This window comes from Drosophila gunungcola, unplaced genomic scaffold, assembly GCF_025200985.1.
Source record: "Drosophila gunungcola strain Sukarami unplaced genomic scaffold, Dgunungcola_SK_2 000001F, whole genome shotgun sequence".
Classification (NCBI taxonomy): domain Eukaryota; kingdom Metazoa; phylum Arthropoda; class Insecta; order Diptera; family Drosophilidae; genus Drosophila; species Drosophila gunungcola.
In genome coordinates this window covers 2,258,509-2,276,868 of record NW_026453197.1, presented here as the reverse complement: position 1 = coordinate 2,276,868, position 18,360 = coordinate 2,258,509, and the positions used below count along the sequence as shown (strand labels likewise).

At 38.9% G+C, this 18,360-nt stretch overlaps 1 protein-coding gene across 6 annotated transcripts in view; it reads left to right on the top strand.

Moving 5' to 3' along the window:
• The window catches only part of LOC128261339 (potassium voltage-gated channel protein Shaw), a 48,114-nt gene extending 30,848 nt beyond the window's left edge, over positions 1-17,266 (top strand). The window contains exons 4-12 of one of the 6 annotated variants that reach the window (XM_052994992.1): positions 3,096-3,228; positions 3,301-3,480; positions 3,859-4,368; positions 5,192-5,488; positions 5,964-6,173; positions 6,243-6,498; positions 8,232-8,519; positions 12,043-12,147; positions 13,294-17,266. In XM_052994992.1, the coding sequence (XP_052850952.1) occupies positions 3,096-3,228; positions 3,301-3,480; positions 3,859-4,368; positions 5,192-5,488; positions 5,964-6,173; positions 6,243-6,498; positions 8,232-8,519; positions 12,043-12,147; positions 13,294-13,934 (2,620 nt within the window). In that variant the 3' untranslated portion in view covers positions 13,935-17,266. Of the gene's footprint in view, positions 1-3,095; positions 3,229-3,300; positions 3,481-3,858; positions 4,369-5,191; positions 5,489-5,963; positions 6,174-6,242; positions 6,499-7,057; positions 8,003-8,231; positions 8,520-12,042; positions 12,148-13,293 lie in introns of those variants that run through there. The other 5 variants (XM_052994993.1, XM_052994995.1, XM_052994994.1 and 2 more) reach the window with 5 other exon arrangements.
• Positions 17,267-18,360: the final 1,094 nt, after the last annotated feature.

Genomic DNA, 18,360 nt, shown 5'->3' with positions numbered 1-18,360 from the left:
AAAGACTTGGTAAATTCCGGCTGAGCTCTCTTCCTTGTGCTTATTTTATTTTAGATGCCTTTTGGCATTTCAATTTGTGCTCTCCACGGTAAAATGATTGCCCTGATTAATGGCAGTCGGGGCAAACATATCAAGAGTCAGTTTTCGTTATAGATCGCGTAATGAATAAAAAACTAATATTTTAATTGCTGCCCCAGGAGCAGAACGAACTCGCTTCGGCCATTAATCTAAAGTTTTTGAGCTGCAAAAGTTTATCCAACGTTTTTCGGGGTCATTAGCGGGCTCATTTATCTTTGCCGTAAGCTGAGTGGAGGTGTTGTCCGCCCTGTTGCGAAGACTTAAGTTGTTTAAAATTAATGAAAGTTTGTTTTGCCCATCACCTTTTCCCGTCTCCACCCGCACCTGAAGCTGCAGCTGCAGATGGAGTTGTTTTCGGATGAAACAACGCTGTCAGCACAGTCCTTCATCTTCATTGATTGGACAGGAGCGTACGTAACCCTATTTTCCTGAACACCCATGGCTCCAGGGCTTTGGCCAAACAGTTTTCCAACTCAATTAACCAGGCACCAACGGCCAGGCAAATGGTGTCAAAGAAGGGCAGTGGCAGAAAAAACATTGCAGCATCCCGCGTTGATTGGAAATGAAACCGAGTTCCCCAGGGGGTGAAGCTGATGCTAAGGGCTCTTCGGAAACCCATCCCCTCTTTTGGGGATGTATAATCAAATTATGCACGCACCAAATGCTTCATACAATTTGTTTGAAAGGATTCCATGTACAAAAGTGCAGTAAAATAACAAAGCAAAATATGCTGTGCTACTGTTCGTTATCGATTATGAAGAGATTTTGATTTTAGTTAATAATTTGATATTTTCGTTGATTCGTTTATATTTTATATATACTTTGTTAAAGCAAATTGTAAACCAATTATTAAAATTAAAATAAATTATGAAAGTAAATGCAGTAGCTGGTATGTCCATCTGTCTTCCCCGCAAATTTTAATTGCTTATGACTGTCTTGTTAACTTAAAAGCGTTTTAAATCATTTTAATTTACTTTTATAAAATCGAACATGTATCATTAATAACTGACGAAGTATTGCCTTTGGGTATTACAATTTATTGTTAGAAAAATGCCGTTTGAACTCAGCAAAATTATTAGCAATTGTTATTTTAAAGGATTTTTTTTAATAATTTATATCCATTAACGAAAACCGTTTAGTATCCATAAGACAGTCGCTATTTTATTTTTAATGCACATTCCTCTGACCGAGTGTGTCAGAGCCAATCAATACCATTATTTATGCACATTTAAACGTGAAAAGTCTTATTACGTCTGATCGACTCGAGTCCTTGTCGAGGTCAGCTATAAGTATTGATTGCATCGGTTGCACGCTGCGTATGCTTAATATTTGGTATGCACTCTTTATGAAGGAAAAGGTGAAAAAATGCAGAGGTGGAGGATTAAGAGGAATGGAAGTGATTTCACCGAAATGTAATTTGCGCACACGGGAAATATTTAAATGGTGAAAAAATCGGCATAAAAAGTTGGCCGAATTGCAGGTTTTATGGAGAAAACCAATTAACGATTAACGTGAATGTGCGACGAGAGTTATATCGAAAAGCCATGACAATGACTGCAGTGTGCTACCGAAGATTAAAAGTAGGGGGAGAGCAATAAAGTAAATGTTACCGAAAGCATAATACCGTATATGTCGTTAAAAAAATTAAATATTACAGCACTTCGAATATTTTCATGTTAAAATTATTCAAACATTTCAAAGTTAATTAAACAAAATAAGTTATAAAAACAAAATTAGCAGTTGAATAATTTTTTTTTATAAAAGTGGTTTGAAGTTTTGTTTTAACTAATTTCCAAACATTCTTTAGGCCCCGAATATCGTTTAATGCAATAGTCTGGTGTACATGAAAAATGTTAAAGTCTGTTGCGGCAGCTAAAGTCAGTAATGGAGCTGGATCAGGAACGCGAAATAAAAGCGGCAATTTGCAAGTCCACAAACAAGGGGAATGCGGCCCGTCATTTTCTTTCCTTTTATTTTATTTTTATAGTCTTATTTTTTAAAAGAATTCATGGTACGAATGGATTTTTAACAAGCACAAAAGTCCAGGTAGCACAAGAGAGCCAAAAATTTGCACCAAATATGTTGGGAACCGGCACAAAATCGGACATGCAGCATGCGCACACGTGGTGCACACACAAAAACACACTTGCGTGTGTGTGTCGGGGGGTGAAAAGGGTATAAAGGGTATAAAAGGTGGAGAGTGAAGATACCATCCAAAAATAAAAGCGTGCAAGGACTCACCCCCGCACTCGGCGACTGTCCGGCAGCTGATATGGCATTACAAGTTGGCCAACAACTGTGGACAAGGACGATCCCGCCCCTCTACCCATCCCGTTTTCGTTACTCCCCCGCAGCCATTTACTGCAATTTGAGCTCACACACTGACACACAGAGAAGCGAAAGCATCACAAATTGTTGTTGGCCAAGAGAGTGGAACAATGGCCAAGGCAGCATTATGAATATGCCAAGAGCTGGAGAAGGGGGTCAAGAGGTGGGTGTGGAATGACCATGTCTGTTCTTTTTTTTACCAGGTGCAGGCATATCCACACATTTGTCCGCCATGCATATGCAAGTGATATCTTTCCATTCTCCCACACTTTCAGTTGCGCAATTTGCAGCCACATTTTCAGACGTGCCGTTTTGACCATAATATTATTCGGTCTGCTGATGTCTAAGTCGTCTGCACACTTGGTCAAGTCCATGAATTTGCTTAGACCGGAAAGGGGAATGCTTGACAGAGAGAGCATTTAGTCAAAGGTTACTTATGCCATAATTGCTGTCTTAATGATATTCTACGCAAGCAAGGCACCTCGAGTTTGAATAATTTAAAAAAGTGATTGTGTGACTAATTCCACTTTGGTGAAATACAGCACAATAATGAATGGTTAAACGGTAAATAATTTATTTGCTGTAAGGAAGGGAAGCAAAATGTTTCCTGGTTAATCTGATCAAAAATAATCTGATGAAAAATAACTTTTTCGTTTAATTGAGTTTTATTCAATATCCATCTCTCGTAGAACTGGAAAACTGCACTATCCAACTGACGTGTGTGGCCCGCTTTTCGAGGAGGAGCTGGAATTCTGGGGACTCGACTCTAACCAGGTAGAACCTTGCTGTTGGTCAACCTATAGCATACATCGCGATACGCAAGTAAGTTATGCAACTTTTCAATCCTTTTATTTATAACATTGAAAATAAATCGCTTTATCTTCCATACCATAGAACACCTTAGCCATATTAGATAAGCTAGATATTGAAAATGAGAAGCCCACTGAGGAGCAGATAGCTCGTCTATTTGGTTTTGAGGAGGCACTAAGCAACGGCGAGCTTAACTGCTGGCAGCGTCTGAAACCCAAGATATGGGCCATGTTCGATGAGCCCTCCAGCTCCACGGGTGCCAAGGTGGGTTGTTATTTTTATTTTCTATTTTTTCTTTAATCAGCATGTTATACTTACAGCCTAGTCATTAAAATTGTTTGTAACAATGTGTAACAAAACAGTTATCATTATTACTCAATCAAGTTGATATCTATTGATATAGATATTCATTTGGCAGATATTGAAATAAATATTTATTCTACAGTTAATTAAGCTTTATTTAATATCACGTTGTATATTATTTTTTGAAAGATTATGCTTTAAATTTTTCTTGTCATCTTTGGATCGAATACCATAAAGAACAATAAAATGGTCGATATTTACTACTTAATGGGATGACCCCTTTATTCAAAAGGTTGTGCTTACTTTATTGAATTTTCTTGAATAATTTTCTTTCCACAGATCGTTGCTGGCATGTCGGTTTTCTTTATATTTGTTTCTGTGATATCATTCTGCCTAAAGACCCACCCCGGCTTTCGCGTGGACCTGCCCTCCGGCCCCGATGACCACGCCCACGGTCCAGGGGCGGGCGTACCTCCCCACGGGCACGACCCCATGAGCGAACCGCCGCAGACCCATCATCAGTATCACCAGCACAGCATCACGCCGCCCAGCGGCAGCATCGGACCCACCTTTCGTGTCACGAACTACACGAGCTACGGCAGCGGCAACTTCACCGCCCCCGGCCAGGCCACGCCCATCGCCACCATCAAGGGCGGACAGCGGCAGCGACTGAAACGGAATACCAACGGAAGCAGCCTGAACGCGTTCATCGAGGAGAAGCTACTGGGCCACAGTGGGAAAAGGAAGCACGGCTGGATCGAGACCTACGGCCAGCCACACGAGGCCTTCTTCTACGTGGAGCTGGTGTGCAACGTGTGGTTCTTCATCGAGGTCATCATCAGGCTGATTGTGAGTAGCGACAAATCTGATTGAGTTTTAAGTCAAACACGAAATATTTATTTACTTGTTCAACCAAATCTAATGGATTGCGGAAGCCTAAACCTACTTTATTGTTATTAAAATTAATGGGTTAATTCAATGCCAATTATATTTCAACAACATTAAATTTAATTTCTTTCTATTATATCTGGTCTCTACAACATTAAATTTAATTGATTTCTGTTATATCTGTTATTGGTTTGAAAATTGTGGATATGGGAAAGTCATTACCAACGGCATTAGAATTATTAATAACAATAAATTTATTATGTATAGTTTTTTATTGAATTAGATTTATTAATAACAAAAGAATTTTCTAAATTTTGTCTGTTCGTCATTAATATTTATTATGTACAGTTTCATATTGAAAACTTTTAAAAATAAAATGCAGGCATTAAAAACCTTCTATTAAATTAAATAATCAGGACTATGTATGATACATAATCCATACAATTTAACTCACTTGAGCTTATATGTTTAAAGCAATGAAACTATGTGGATTTTTCACTATATATATATATATATTCGTTGGTTCCTATTGCAAGAATAATAATTTAGTCGTTTGGTTTTTACAAAATAGAAAAAGACTTTTAAATCGCATAAATAGCTTTGTCTTGAGTTTTATGCTTTTATGGTAAAATACAGCGAAAGTAGTTTATTCTTTTAATAATTTTCATTTATTTATATCCTTAAAAATTACGAAGTCTTGGAATATATGCGTCGAAAGTACAATATCCAAGGGTGTAAAAATTGTTTTTTTGGTAGAATACACTAAAAATCCCTTTTTTATTAGGTCTCCCCCAATCTGTGGCAGTTCATCAAGTCGCCCGTAAATATCATTGACTTTACGGCCACCCTGAGCTTCTACACGGACGTAATGCAACGGATGGGGGAATATACGGGTCTCCTGGAGGCCTTCTCCATCGTGAGGATAATGCGGCTGTTCAAGCTGACACGTCACTCCCCGGGATTGAGGATCCTCATCCACACGTTCAAGGCCTCGGCCAAGGAACTGACTCTGCTGGTATTCTTCCTCGTCCTGGGCATCGTCTTCTTCGCCAGTCTGGCGTACTATGCGGAAAAGTTGCAGGTAAGGTTTATTTAAGGCATCTTTATTGTTAATAACTCTTCTTATAAGCGTAAGAAAATAGTATCTTGCTTATTGTAAAAAAAATAAAACATTATTAGCAAGATACCGTTTTCAGCATAAGGATAAATTGCTGTTTCATATTTGTCGCGTCTTAAAATCATGTATTTATTTTTGATTTCAAGAAGTTACTGGCTATGTTTAGCTAAGTTTATTGGAAGAGATGATTAAGAGCTATTCTAATCACAAATTTAAAAATAAATAAACCACATGCTAACCTCTAAAATTAAATAATAATTAAGTTTAAGGCTTAACACAAATTATAATAAAACACCTAAAAATGAGTGGGAATAAACTAAAAATCAACTTATATTAATAATATTAGCTTACTAAGACCAATTTTGAGATAAAGTTTGATTTTACTAAAAATGTTAGATTGTCGAATTACATATTTATGAACTATATATTTTCGCTGCAGGACAATCCGGACAACCAGTTCAAGAGTATCCCCTTGGGACTCTGGTGGGCCATTGTGACCATGACCACCGTGGGATACGGCGATGTGGCGCCCAAAACCTATCCGGGCATGTTCGTGGGCGCCCTGTGTGCGCTGGCCGGTGTGTTGACCATCGCCCTGCCCGTTCCAGTCATCGTTAGCAACTTCTCCATGTTCTACTCACACACTCAGGTTGGTGGGCGATTCGGAAGTCCCTTTTTGTCCCCGTTGTTTACCCGCTTTGCGATTTTATATTCCCAGGCTCGCTCCAAGCTGCCCAAGAAGCGACGACGTGTCCTGCCCGTGGAGCAGCCGCGGCGCAAGAGAGAGCCGACTGCTCCGCACCGCGGAAGGACGAATGCCATTAAGCAGACGCCACCCACTGGGCCGGGATTGGTGGCCGGGGTCGTCGGTGGTCCGGCGGGAGCAGGAGGGGGAGGACTCGGTGGCCATGCTGCGGGCCACCCCGCTGCAGGGGCGCCCATGTTCAAGGATGCATTCGGCGGTGCCAAGATTGGTGAGTCCTGTGGCTGGCTTTTGGTATACCCGGTACTCGAAGTAACCCTAATCTGTCAGAAAACTAAAAAAGCGTACATGCGTCGATCATCTTGTACAAATTGTAGTTGAATGGCATTGCAGCATTTCGTTTTTAAAATTAATTTTAAAATTTAATTTAAGCAAATGACCATTATTTTAAAATCAGTTGCTTTTTAAATAATATAACATTCATAAAAGTTCATCGCAAAAATTGATTTCAAAATAAAAATTGAATTTCTTTAGTTAGAGAAAAAATTGTACAGATATTAAACTTCTTCTATTAATTTGTTTTATGTTATATCGAGTTCTTTTGGTAATAATATTAAAATTCAATAGTTGTTTACCACAGCAAGAAGAAACAAAGTATTATTTTCTTAGCCATTGCCTATACGCAATGTGTTGTGCACATGAAAGGTATTTTTAAAAATTCGAGTACAGGGTATTAAGAAGGACACTATATTACGACCTTACTTCACTGTCTGTCACTATTAAATTGTGTTGAATTTAATTTTCTGTTTTGTTGCTTTTTCGGCCTGCAGATTTTTAGAGCAGTCTCAGTGATACAGACTAATACACTGACTCATGCAGCATACATTACACAGATACTCACACACACACAGATGCTCGCTCTTGCTTTTGCTTTTTGGTTCGCTCTTGGGGCTGAATTAATTTCATTCAATTTCTTGTTTAATTATTTTATTATTTATGCACCCTTCACTGGGCGAGTCAGCTGTTATTTAGCATTTGGTATTCCCCGAGGTGCTGCCGCCCCCCACAGAGATTTGCCCCGCCCACCGGGGAGTTGCTTGTGGTAAATTTCCATTTTACTGATTATTCAGAAGCATTGAAGGCAGCACTTTCACCACATGTGAGTGGCTCAGATGCTGATGAGGCTGCATGCCCCGGGGGCAGCAGGGCTTAAGTGGATATATGCACTCAACCGTAGACAAGATTTCCCACTATCCCCAGCTCGCAGCAGCTGCAATTGCGAAGCAATTTCGGAGTCACCAAGGGTTATAAATTCAATGTCGTACGAGGATTTATAATCGTTTCGGTTTCGGTTTTGCCTAATGCTCTCAATCCTGGCTTGCGGAATTAACTTGGCCATTAATGTCGACTGGATATAGTCCTGAATGTTTATGGTCTTTAAAGGAGCAAGCCTTGGGAAGTAGCAACTAATATTTTTACATTTGACATGTAATAATAATGTAATGTACTAGACCGATATAATCAACCAGGTTTTCTAATTGTTTGAGGGACTTATTAGCATAGATTTCTCTAAAAGTTTTTAATATTATTTAAACTTTCAATGCTGATACTTTACCGCTGACTTAAGGAATTTATTACTGTTTATTGAATGAAACCCATTTGATTTTATTTATGATTATTTACTTTTGAAAGCCTTTATTATGTATTTACCCATTCGACCTGTTTGTTAATACTCAACGCAATCCCTTTTGGAGGCTTTACAGAATCTAAAAATTAAAACAATCTCTTCCGCCCATTATCCCTGTATTTCACAAAATTTGACGTTGCTTCATATTGTTCTTAAATTTAATTACGTATTTTTTGTTCCTTAATGTTGGTATACTGCATTTGTAATTGTTACTTTGTGTGTGTTGTTGGTGTGACAACATGTAAACGAATGCGTGTGTTGTAAATGTGTATCCGAATGTAAATGCATCCGTATCCGTCCGCCGGTCGGTAATCCAGGCACCGTGAACGTGAACGGCGTCAATGTCATTGGCCTGCATCCTGCGCAAAGGACGACGACGTCGACGACGACGACGAATGTGGCAGATCCGACGCCGATGTCGGCAATGACCTACCAAGTGCCTATGCTCCACGCCCTACCCGCCCACAGTCATGGCCAGTCCCATGGCCACGCCCACGCCCACGGCCTTGGCCCCGCGTCGGCGGCGATGACGTCACCGGCATCGCTTACAGGCTCAGCTGCTTCGGCAGCCGTTGCCACAGCCGCCGGTCCCTCCTTCATCAGTTGTAAGTGTTGTCTTGTCTTGTGTCTATCCGTCTATGCCCCCTTCTACTTTCTACCCTCTTCTTTCACCACCCCTTTCTCTTCGCCGTCTGTCTCTGTCTTGGCATGCTGCACGTGTACAAATGTTTGCTAACCATTTACAGAGAATTTCTTTTATGCCTGTGAAAGTACTGAGAAAATAAACACTTGTATTTTGTGTCCTCCTTCATGTAGATATAAACTTATGATTAAATGAACTTGTTTAATTTTATAAATTTAAAATTCGCTGTATATATTCCATAAAGTTTATTTAAGCTTTTAAAAATTGAATTCATTAAAGAAATATTATTTAGATGTAGATTCATTTGCGTTTTTGTGACTTTTGTTTGAATTGCTATTTCAAGTTTAGCAAGCAAATAAACTTCTTATAGATTATTTAAAAACTCTCATTAACGAGTTGAATTCAGTTATATTCACCCAAGTCGGTATTCTTATACTTTGACTGGAGTTAAAAAAAAAAAATAAAACATTTAAATGACTCAACAAATTTTAAGAACTAATCTTTTCTTTGCGCCTAAAACTCTCAACAAAGGGGAAACAAATTTGCTTATAGTTAATCAAACTCTTAAGTTACTATTTTACTGTTTTATTGTTATGAGACTTTGAAAATGACAATTTAATTGAAAAATATAATACTGTATGATTAAAAGTAAACTTGTAAGCTTAGCTCTCTGTGTAGATGTATCTTCAATGCCCGGGTAAGATCTTCTTATGGCCTTGCAACAATTAGTCTTATGGGTAAGGCAATACTTTCCCAAGCCTTGTTGTCATTCTCCTGAGCTTGTTAAAATTTATCGCATGCTATAAATTCTCCCCGAATGCTATAACTTTGCCACTCCGAGAGTCAGTCAATAAAAGAGCTTGCAAAAAACACAAAGCGAAAAATGGGAAACTTTTTACGTTTATTTGCATATTAAAAGCTTTTCTGCAACTTCTTTTTATATTCGTCATTTAACTTTAATTACAATTTTATTATGCTATCCGAAAATCCTTTTTATGTCATATTTCACAAAGGCCACACGAGCGCAAACATTCTATGCGCTTTCGCTCTTCGACACTGAAGCACTCAAACATATATAGAAATAAAGTTCATTTATCGTCAAACAAATTGAAAAACTTTTTCCATTTGCTCGCCCGTCCACCAAAGCGCTGGAAAATAGCCCAGCTCAAAAAAAAAAAATGAATAAAAAGTATAAAAATATGAGAAAGAAAAACCTGTCGAAAAAAGTATAATGAGAAGAACACGGTCAGAATAATTTCTGCATGATGTGCATTTTAATTAAAGCCACAAAAGCTCAAGTGTGCGAGCTCAAATCTCGACTTTTCTTTTCTCTTTTGTCCAGGCAAAATAAAGAAAAGGGGAAAACGGAAGGCATTTTGCGACTCTCAAGGCGATTAATTTCTTGAGCCACTTGTAAGCTTGTGAAAAGTACAAAAAATTCCGGTCGAAAGTTGAAAGTTGCTTAGCTGAACTTACCCTGCTGTTTTATACTGTGGGTCTTCAAGAGAAAGTGTTACAAGAAAAGTAACCATAAATGCTAATTCGAAAAGCTGATGAAAGTTTTGAGCATTAGTTTTACATGGAATCTCTCAGGGGTTTTAGGTTTTAATATTGCCGATTTAGTTGTTGAGAAACTATTGTGCTTATTATGAAATAATTTTGAATTATTAATTTTTCTATAACGAAAAAAATTACAGTTACTTTAGGCAAGCATTCATAATATATAATATAATACATCTCAGGTCTGTTTTCTCATATATTCAGGTATGATTGCCAAATAGCTTTAATGTCACTTTAGTTGTGTGTTTAATTATAAAAATATCAAAAATAAAAAATTGTAAGAGTTAAGACTACCATCAATAATTAACTTTTGTCAGCTGTCTAAATTTGACATTTTGCTCCATTTATTAAGATTTCTAGTGACAGTCAAGAATTTTGAAATTTTCCTAAGCGGCTCAGAGAAATGTAATTAAAAAAGCATTTAACTTTTTTTGTCGTCGCGTTGTTTTTATTTTAAGAGCGGGTCACACGTAGTGAAACTTTTTATAAGGCGCTTAGAAGTCACAACTGGCCCCGTTTCCTAGCTAAAAAAGAGGCAACAAGAAAAAGTGTTGCATACTTTGGCACGTACTGAGCTACTGAGCTGGGGCAAATGACATTTTTCTGTTCGCCGGAAATGCAGGAGCGGTGACATTTGGCACAAGTCCTTTTTACCACCCCTTTTCGCATTTTAAGCAGCTTTGTATTATGTGAAGGTGTGGGGGGTCGAGCGAAAATGCTTTTGCTACTTACTTTCGAATGCAAATTGTGAGCATAAAAATAGCAACTAAATCATTAGCAGGCCAAGTGGCTGCAGGAGCTACAGGGTTACTTGTTCTTATAGTGGTCATTAACCAAACGGCCCCGAACAATTTATGGCCACAGTCGGTCAAGACTGCCTGCCAACGGCCAGGAATTTCAATTATGGACGGCAGTGGGTGCCGTTGCTCGGCCACCTAAAGGCATCTGCATCTGGGAAAAAACCGCAACGCATTCCTCAACGAGTGCTGCAATTAAATTTTGTTCTATGCACCGCCAAGAGCTCAAGGAGTTCGCAAAAATTAATTTTAATATTTAAAGTTGTTGCTATAGCTCAAATACAAACTGCTAAAGTCAACCAATTTTCACGGTAACAACTTCTCAACGACTGTCAATTTATGTTAAAAAGTTTACCTTGAAAGAAGGTCCTTTGATGGATTGCCTTGTTAAGTGAAGGAGTTCCCATTGAAAACTTTTTTTAGTTTACTTAATAACTACATAGAATTAAAGTTACTCAGAGTTGCGGCTTGATAGCATAGAGATAATAGGCACACAAATTTAAATACATTTTTTATTTAGATCTAAAACTTGATTTATTTATACCGTTTTTAAATATTTATCTATACTTATTTTTGTATACCTCTATTTTAATATTTTTAAAAAAGTTATTTTCTGATACTCTATCCATTTATTTAATTTCCATTTTATTTTAAGTCTGGCTTTTGTAAATGGCTAAACTTTGATTTCTTTAGCTGCCTTTTCTTTAAGCCTCGTTTCAACTTGCAAGTATTGCCAGTTAACAGTTCTTTACATCCGCTTGTGACGTGGCCATTTATTGAAATGATAAAGAAATATATTTTATGTGAGTGTATTTATGTATAGAAATATTAAAATTGATTTCGCAACTTTTCACTTTTTTTGTGTGTCTTGCCGCCAACTTTTTTTTTATCATAACGCTGTGTAGAAGAAATGTAAGCTGCGTGCCTTTTTAAAGTTTTGTAAACGAATCTCACGCCCCCCTTGGGTTTTCCTCCTCCTCCTTGGTTTTCTCCCTCTTTCGTTTTTGTTTTCTTTTCGGTTGTTTTGGGGGAAACTTTTGCCTTGGCCCGGCCACTGCTACATTGTTTGCTCCGACGGCACTAACGCATTTCCCCGGCTTTTCCGGGCCGCCTCCTCTGACTTTGCAGCGGACTACTTGAGCGTGCCGGCGGTGCAGAGCCTTCAGCCGCGGGCGGCGACGACTGGCCACGACTTCATGCTGCCGCTCCAGCCGAAAGTTCTTGGCCCCCTGGGTGAGTTGATGTGACGGGTTTCCTTCGCTTCCCCCCTCCGCCAGACGGGTTATTCCCCCTCAGACCCTGACGCGTCTGTTGAAAGTTTTACGGACAGATAATTGCGTCCAGGGGGCGGGGGAAAAGGTGAGGCCAACGCAGTTGAACCCACTTGTAGCCACACAAATAGTTTGAGAGCCATTCTACGGCCAGGACAATGATTCCTGATTTCCCGTCAGGACGAGGACAGGATGCTACCGGAAAGTTTTCTCACCCCTGCAGAGCACTGCACTTAAAAATACGCGAAGATTACTCCCCTTATGTGTTGGTTCATTTTTTAGGGTGCTTTTCTATTATTTAATTTATTTCAATTAACTATCAAGCCTTTATAAGTATCACTTTGTAGTACAACTTGCGTAAGGGAATTCACCAAAATTAGATAGCAAAATCGAAGCTCAGAACATTTTAATATAATTCTGAAAATCTAGAAATATGTGGTCAATAATTATTAATAAATCTACTGTGTATGGAAGTTTGGAGACATATATATTCTAAAATTAAAACACTTTTTAAAAACCCTAATGTCAAATTTAAAACCAACTCTAAGCCTCAATATTTTGGATTAAAATAAATTTTTTTATATAGTTTATTATTTGTATTGCCTAAAGAAATAATAAAATAGGTCAAAGGACTAAATCCAACGGCAAACTTATAATGATAAATTGCACCAAACTTACCATTCGGTTTAACTTACACAGAAGATCTGTAGGCGAAACAAAAACCATTGGATATTTGATTTACATAGCATTCCTTTCAATTTATTTAATTTAAATTCACCTTCTGAACGTATAGCGCTCCTAGAAGCACAGTTTCCATTGAGGACAGGGTACTAAGTGCTTTCACTTCCCCATCTTTCCCATTCACAGTACACAGGACCGAGTGGGAGGCGGAAGTGCTGGGATACGCGAAGTGATGGCTCATTCACTTGAAGTCCTTACAGATGCCTGCACAATGTGGAGGCGATAAACCAATCGCCGACATGTCCTCCAATGCACTTCCGCTTCCGTGTCCGTGTCCGCATCCTTCAGAAACTTTGCAAACTGAAGTGTTTATAGCAGCCATCTCTTCTGCTTTTCCATTTCCCATTTTCTCTTCTCTACTCGATAGAACGCAAGGATCAGCATCCGCTGCAGCTGACCGCCCACAATTTGGCCTCGGACACGCACCAGCTGATGTATACGGGGCACGCCCACCCCCACGCCCACAAGGCGGGTGGCGCTGGGGCAGCGGTGCTGAGTGTGCCGCCCACCCTGAGTGTGTCGCACACACAAATGCCGCCCGGCATGGCCAGCATGGGTCAGCGAACCCCCAATCTCAGTTTCCGAGCCGCCCACGGAGCACCCTCTCACTCTCAGGTGGCCACTATTCAGCAGCCCATTCCGCATGGCCACTCCTGCCACGGATCCGCCAATTGCAACATCAAGATCTCGGTGGCCTCCGCCGGTGTCACCGTGGGATGCCAGGAGGAGTTTAGGGCCCCCAAGGTCACACTGCTGGACGATCTCAGCGACGAGGTGAACTCCTCGACGGACGAGTGCGGGGACTGCTGTCTGGTGGAGGACAGTGATACCTACGAGGGTGCCACCATCAACAATGGTCAGAGTGGCCAGGAGAACGGAGCGGAGGCCATCGGACTGGATGACGCCCTTCTCGACGAGGACGGGGACGAGGACGACGGCGAGGGAAGCGGTGTGGGCGGGGACAGTGGCGATAGTCTTGGCGGAATCTACATCGGTCCCAGGCATTAATTGCCAGACATCAAGTGGGATTTGCCCCTCTAAAGCGGATTTACACACCTCTGACTGTACTGCCTATCACTGCTCCAAACGGCAACTCGGTAAAAGTAAATAGAAGGATAAAGGTGTTAAGAATTTAAGATCATGTGTTAAGTGAATGAAGTGCTACTCTAACCTAAATGCTGAATGAAACTTTTTCTAGAGCAAGGTGTGCCACACGAAGTCTTAAATGAGAATTGTATCCTAAGGAGTTTTAAAACCAAGGTCAATCATACTCAAACTTTTGCTCAGTTCTACAACCATTTTGTCGTTCAAATAACTCAATTTACAGGCAATACTTTAAGTCAATCCAAATTGTTGAAAAATTGTATTAAATTTTAATTTTTGCAGTTATTACTCATACAATAATATGAATGTGTAAATAAAATTTAAGGACTAGCAGTGCTGTTGAAATGTTTTAGTCCAAGTTAATACTTAAAACTAACTGCAGAGAAACTTAATAAGCTAAGTGATCCTAAAGTTTCAGTAAAGCAAACCGATTAACACTGTCAGGTGCTCGAATGCTTAGCATAAACAATGAATTTAATGCATTCCCCATATTAACGGGGAAGCTTCCAGGGCAAGATGGACTATTATTAAGATTACAAATATTTATAGTCCCTAGATCACTGCCTTTTCATCCGAAAACTTTCCGAATTCGAGCTCGAAAGCACTGCGGTTTTTTTCCATTAATTTTAAGACGGGGCTTTCCACATGTCGGAATCATTTATCAACAGTTTTAATCAATCTTTGCTCTCTACGACAAAAGACACTTCTTGTCCGGCCAAGTCAAACATCCGTAACATTTGTATCAGTGTCCCTATAACTGTCATGTTGACAACTGTCATTGGCAGCGTGCATGTGGGATTGCTAGCCAGTGTGTGAAGTGTGTGGAGTGGCGGGGTTCCCATGCAGGCGAGCACGTCCTGACAAAGTCCTGCAAACAAAGAAAGTCGCAGAGGGACGGGTTTCAAAAAGGGAGCTGCCCGCGTACAAGGCAAACATATCGTCCATATAAATGTGGCCACTTGTGTGCAGCCAGCCAGCGTTTTAGCACCATAGAACTCCCACTTCCCGACACGCCAAGGTGCTTATTGTGCAAATCTTGGGACAAAAATTGCTGGGACAACTATAAATTCCCACACTTGACTCTCACGCTCCGTTTCTCGGATCAGACCCCGAATCATGGCCAAAAGTGTCTCTGGGCTTGTTTATCTGACACATTGACTGCCACCATTTCAATGAGCTGCGAGCAAAAACTGTGTCGACAAGACGCACACAAAGGGCCACCACGACAGCCAAAAACTAAAACGGCGACGACATTTGTGGCCTTGGTGTCCTTCTTCGCCATCTAGTCCCCCACTTCCACCCACTTTTCTTCATTCCTGCGACTTGTGTGGTTGACCTTGTAAATAGTCTTATGGGGTCGCTGTGTTAAGTTTTCATTCTTCGAAATTTATTCCCATAAATGTTAATTGATTTATTCACAGCAGCTGAAAAAGAGAAAACTAAAAAGCATGGAACTGTAAATATTTGAATATGACGGTCAAGGACTAACCAAAATAAATAAAACTGAACACAAAGAAAGACGGTAAAAGACATATTTGACTTTAAATAAGGTTCAATGGTAATTTTTGGTCCAATATTTATAGTTTTTGATGTGCTGAAAATGATTAACAAAAAGCCGAACAATTTTGATTCAGATATGTAAGAAAACTCTAAGAAATGAATTGCTTTTCTAAGCAAAAGCTCGTTGTAAGTGATCGTGAGAAATAGTTGAGCGCATAGATTTAAATATATATCATGAGGGAAATGTTTCCAATTAGTCAGTATAATCAAATCCGTTGGTCTGAATGTGCGTCGTTCTAAATTTACTCTTTATTACTTTGCCAATCTCTGATTAAAATGTTAAATAATTGCCTAATTGTTGTGTAAGGGTACCCTAAAATCGGCTTGCCGGTTGCGACCATTTTTCTCGTTTAAATTAGAATCTTTACTTTTAAATGTGTAAGGAAAAAGTTGCTTTAAATACTGTTCAATTTAGAAAAAACCCATGTTTTCCCATACTAAAAAACCAAAATTCGAAAGTATAAATAATACAAAAAAGTATATGAATATGTGTTGTTAATTCGTAAAAAAAAAACTTTAACTAAAGGTAAAATATAAATAATTTTACATGATCTTAAACTAAGACGGAAATGAATCTTTTGATATAAGACATGCTGCAGCAAGCCAGTGCTCATGGAAAAAATATTGTTTCAATAGGATTATAGTTAGTTTAAAAAACACAAGTGAGATACTAAACTAATATTAAACTTTTGCCTAGCAAATAACTAAGTTTAGGCCGGTAAATGCAGAAACATTCATTGCATACTGAAATCGATACAAGAAATAAATCCTTTGAAGAAATCACCCACCACAGACAGGAAACAAGAACCCGGCTGAACGTAAATAACAAGATTTTCGGAACTATAATCTCTGTGTACATAGATAAATTCAAAAGAACCTAAATTGCATTAGTTAAATGTGGAGAGCAGTAAATAAAACAATTCTACAATATTTATTGTAAGTAAAGTGTCAAGATCAGAAGAAAAACGAAAACTGTTTACAAACAAAGCGAATTTTTAAATGTTGAAAAAAAGTCCCGAAAAGGAAAAAATAAACAAACAACAAATGTGGTGTGCAAAAAATTTAAATTTTAACAGAAATAAAATTCTTTGAAAAAGCATTCAATATTTTAATGATTTCTACACAGACACATCATCATCACAACCACACGTTTTTCGGCCAAACCAAGACACGTACCGCATTTTATGCTAATCAAACCGGGACGGGAAGAAAATTCAATTTCAGGGCCGCCCAACCAGAAGCCACAGGACAGGATTTTTAATTTAAAAGGGCCTGCACGAGGCACTCCCACCCACAAAAACACACGACCAAGCCAACTGCGATTCCGACTCCCACTCACATTTCATTTGGCCAGGCCATAAACAGAGGATCAGCTTCGAGGTTGTTCTCATAAGGCCATTTAGAGGGAAATTTATGCCTGCCACCTCTGCAGTAAAATGGACCAAAAAACACGGCCAAAAAATACCATCGGGCCCTTAGAAATGGGAAACTGCAAGTGATGGCGTCTAATACAGACACTTAACCACTTACAACCAGGCCGACGAACACACACCGCAGTACGATTTTGATACACGTACACGCAGTTGGCACATCAAAGCGCAAATCCATTAGGCATAAAGCGGGAGTCAGGTGCGGAACTATGCGGGCAGAGCCACAGAAATCCTATTTATATTGGATGCCCGGATACCCTGAGTTAATATTTGGTAACCAGTAAGGTTACAGTAAGTTTTCTTAAATAAAAAATACAAATAAACTATTTGTCTAAAATGTATTAATCTATCTTATATTAATATTTATTTGCATTTTATCTGTGATAATATTTAAATATTTCAAACTTTGAATGTTTTTGTAATGGAAATATAAATGTTTACTTAATATCAACACCGTGTTTTTTAATTTCTTGACTTCTTTAAATTTTATTTTATTTTAAATTTTATTTTAAATGCCAATCAAGTAATGGTTGTTTTGGCGCATACTTTTAAATGTCTAAGAAATCGTAATAGTCTTTTAAACGTTATGTTTTACTTGCACCAATAATAAAAATTAAATTTAAAAAATCCTTTCTAAATTATTTTACAATTTTATTGAAACAATTTTATTGTTGAGCAATTTTATATGTATTATTTTTACAAAGCTAGGACTGATTTTACAATGTCTTGTTATTAATTTTTTTTAACAGTTAAGAGTTTTAGTCACAGAAGTTTTAACATAATAGGTCAGAAAGTAAATTTCAACGAAACAGCAACTTAACCTATTGTTAATAACAACATGACATGGAGAAATTGGCCCTTATAAGAAGAAAAGTTGGACTACCTACAAAAGTGTTGATTGAAGAAATGTATAAGATCAAAGAAAATGACATTTTTGAAAATGTTGTAACACAGAACTACCTCAATGTTAGTGTTCTATTGTTGCCACTAAAACTACTATACTTTGACCGAGAAAAAGGGTATCATGTTAAGCCCCACGCCTGCCTTTGAAGCGGGCAAAGGAAATCACAAAACCAGCTACGTGAGCCCACTGCAAAGGCGATGAGCTTATCTGCAGTCCAGAATCCCAGGAGTGTGCTACAGCGGTGCGGCATGGCAAGAAAAACAGTCGGAGACAGCAGAGCCGCTCATAAGCGAGGAAAGATTAATGAGCACCACCTGCCTGCAGACAAATTAGATGGCATAATTCAGCGTGACCCGCACACGGAACACATTCCGCGCGCTTGTTCCTTGGCCCTTCTCATAGGTGTGGCCGTAGATCCCCATCGTTAAGTGCTGGC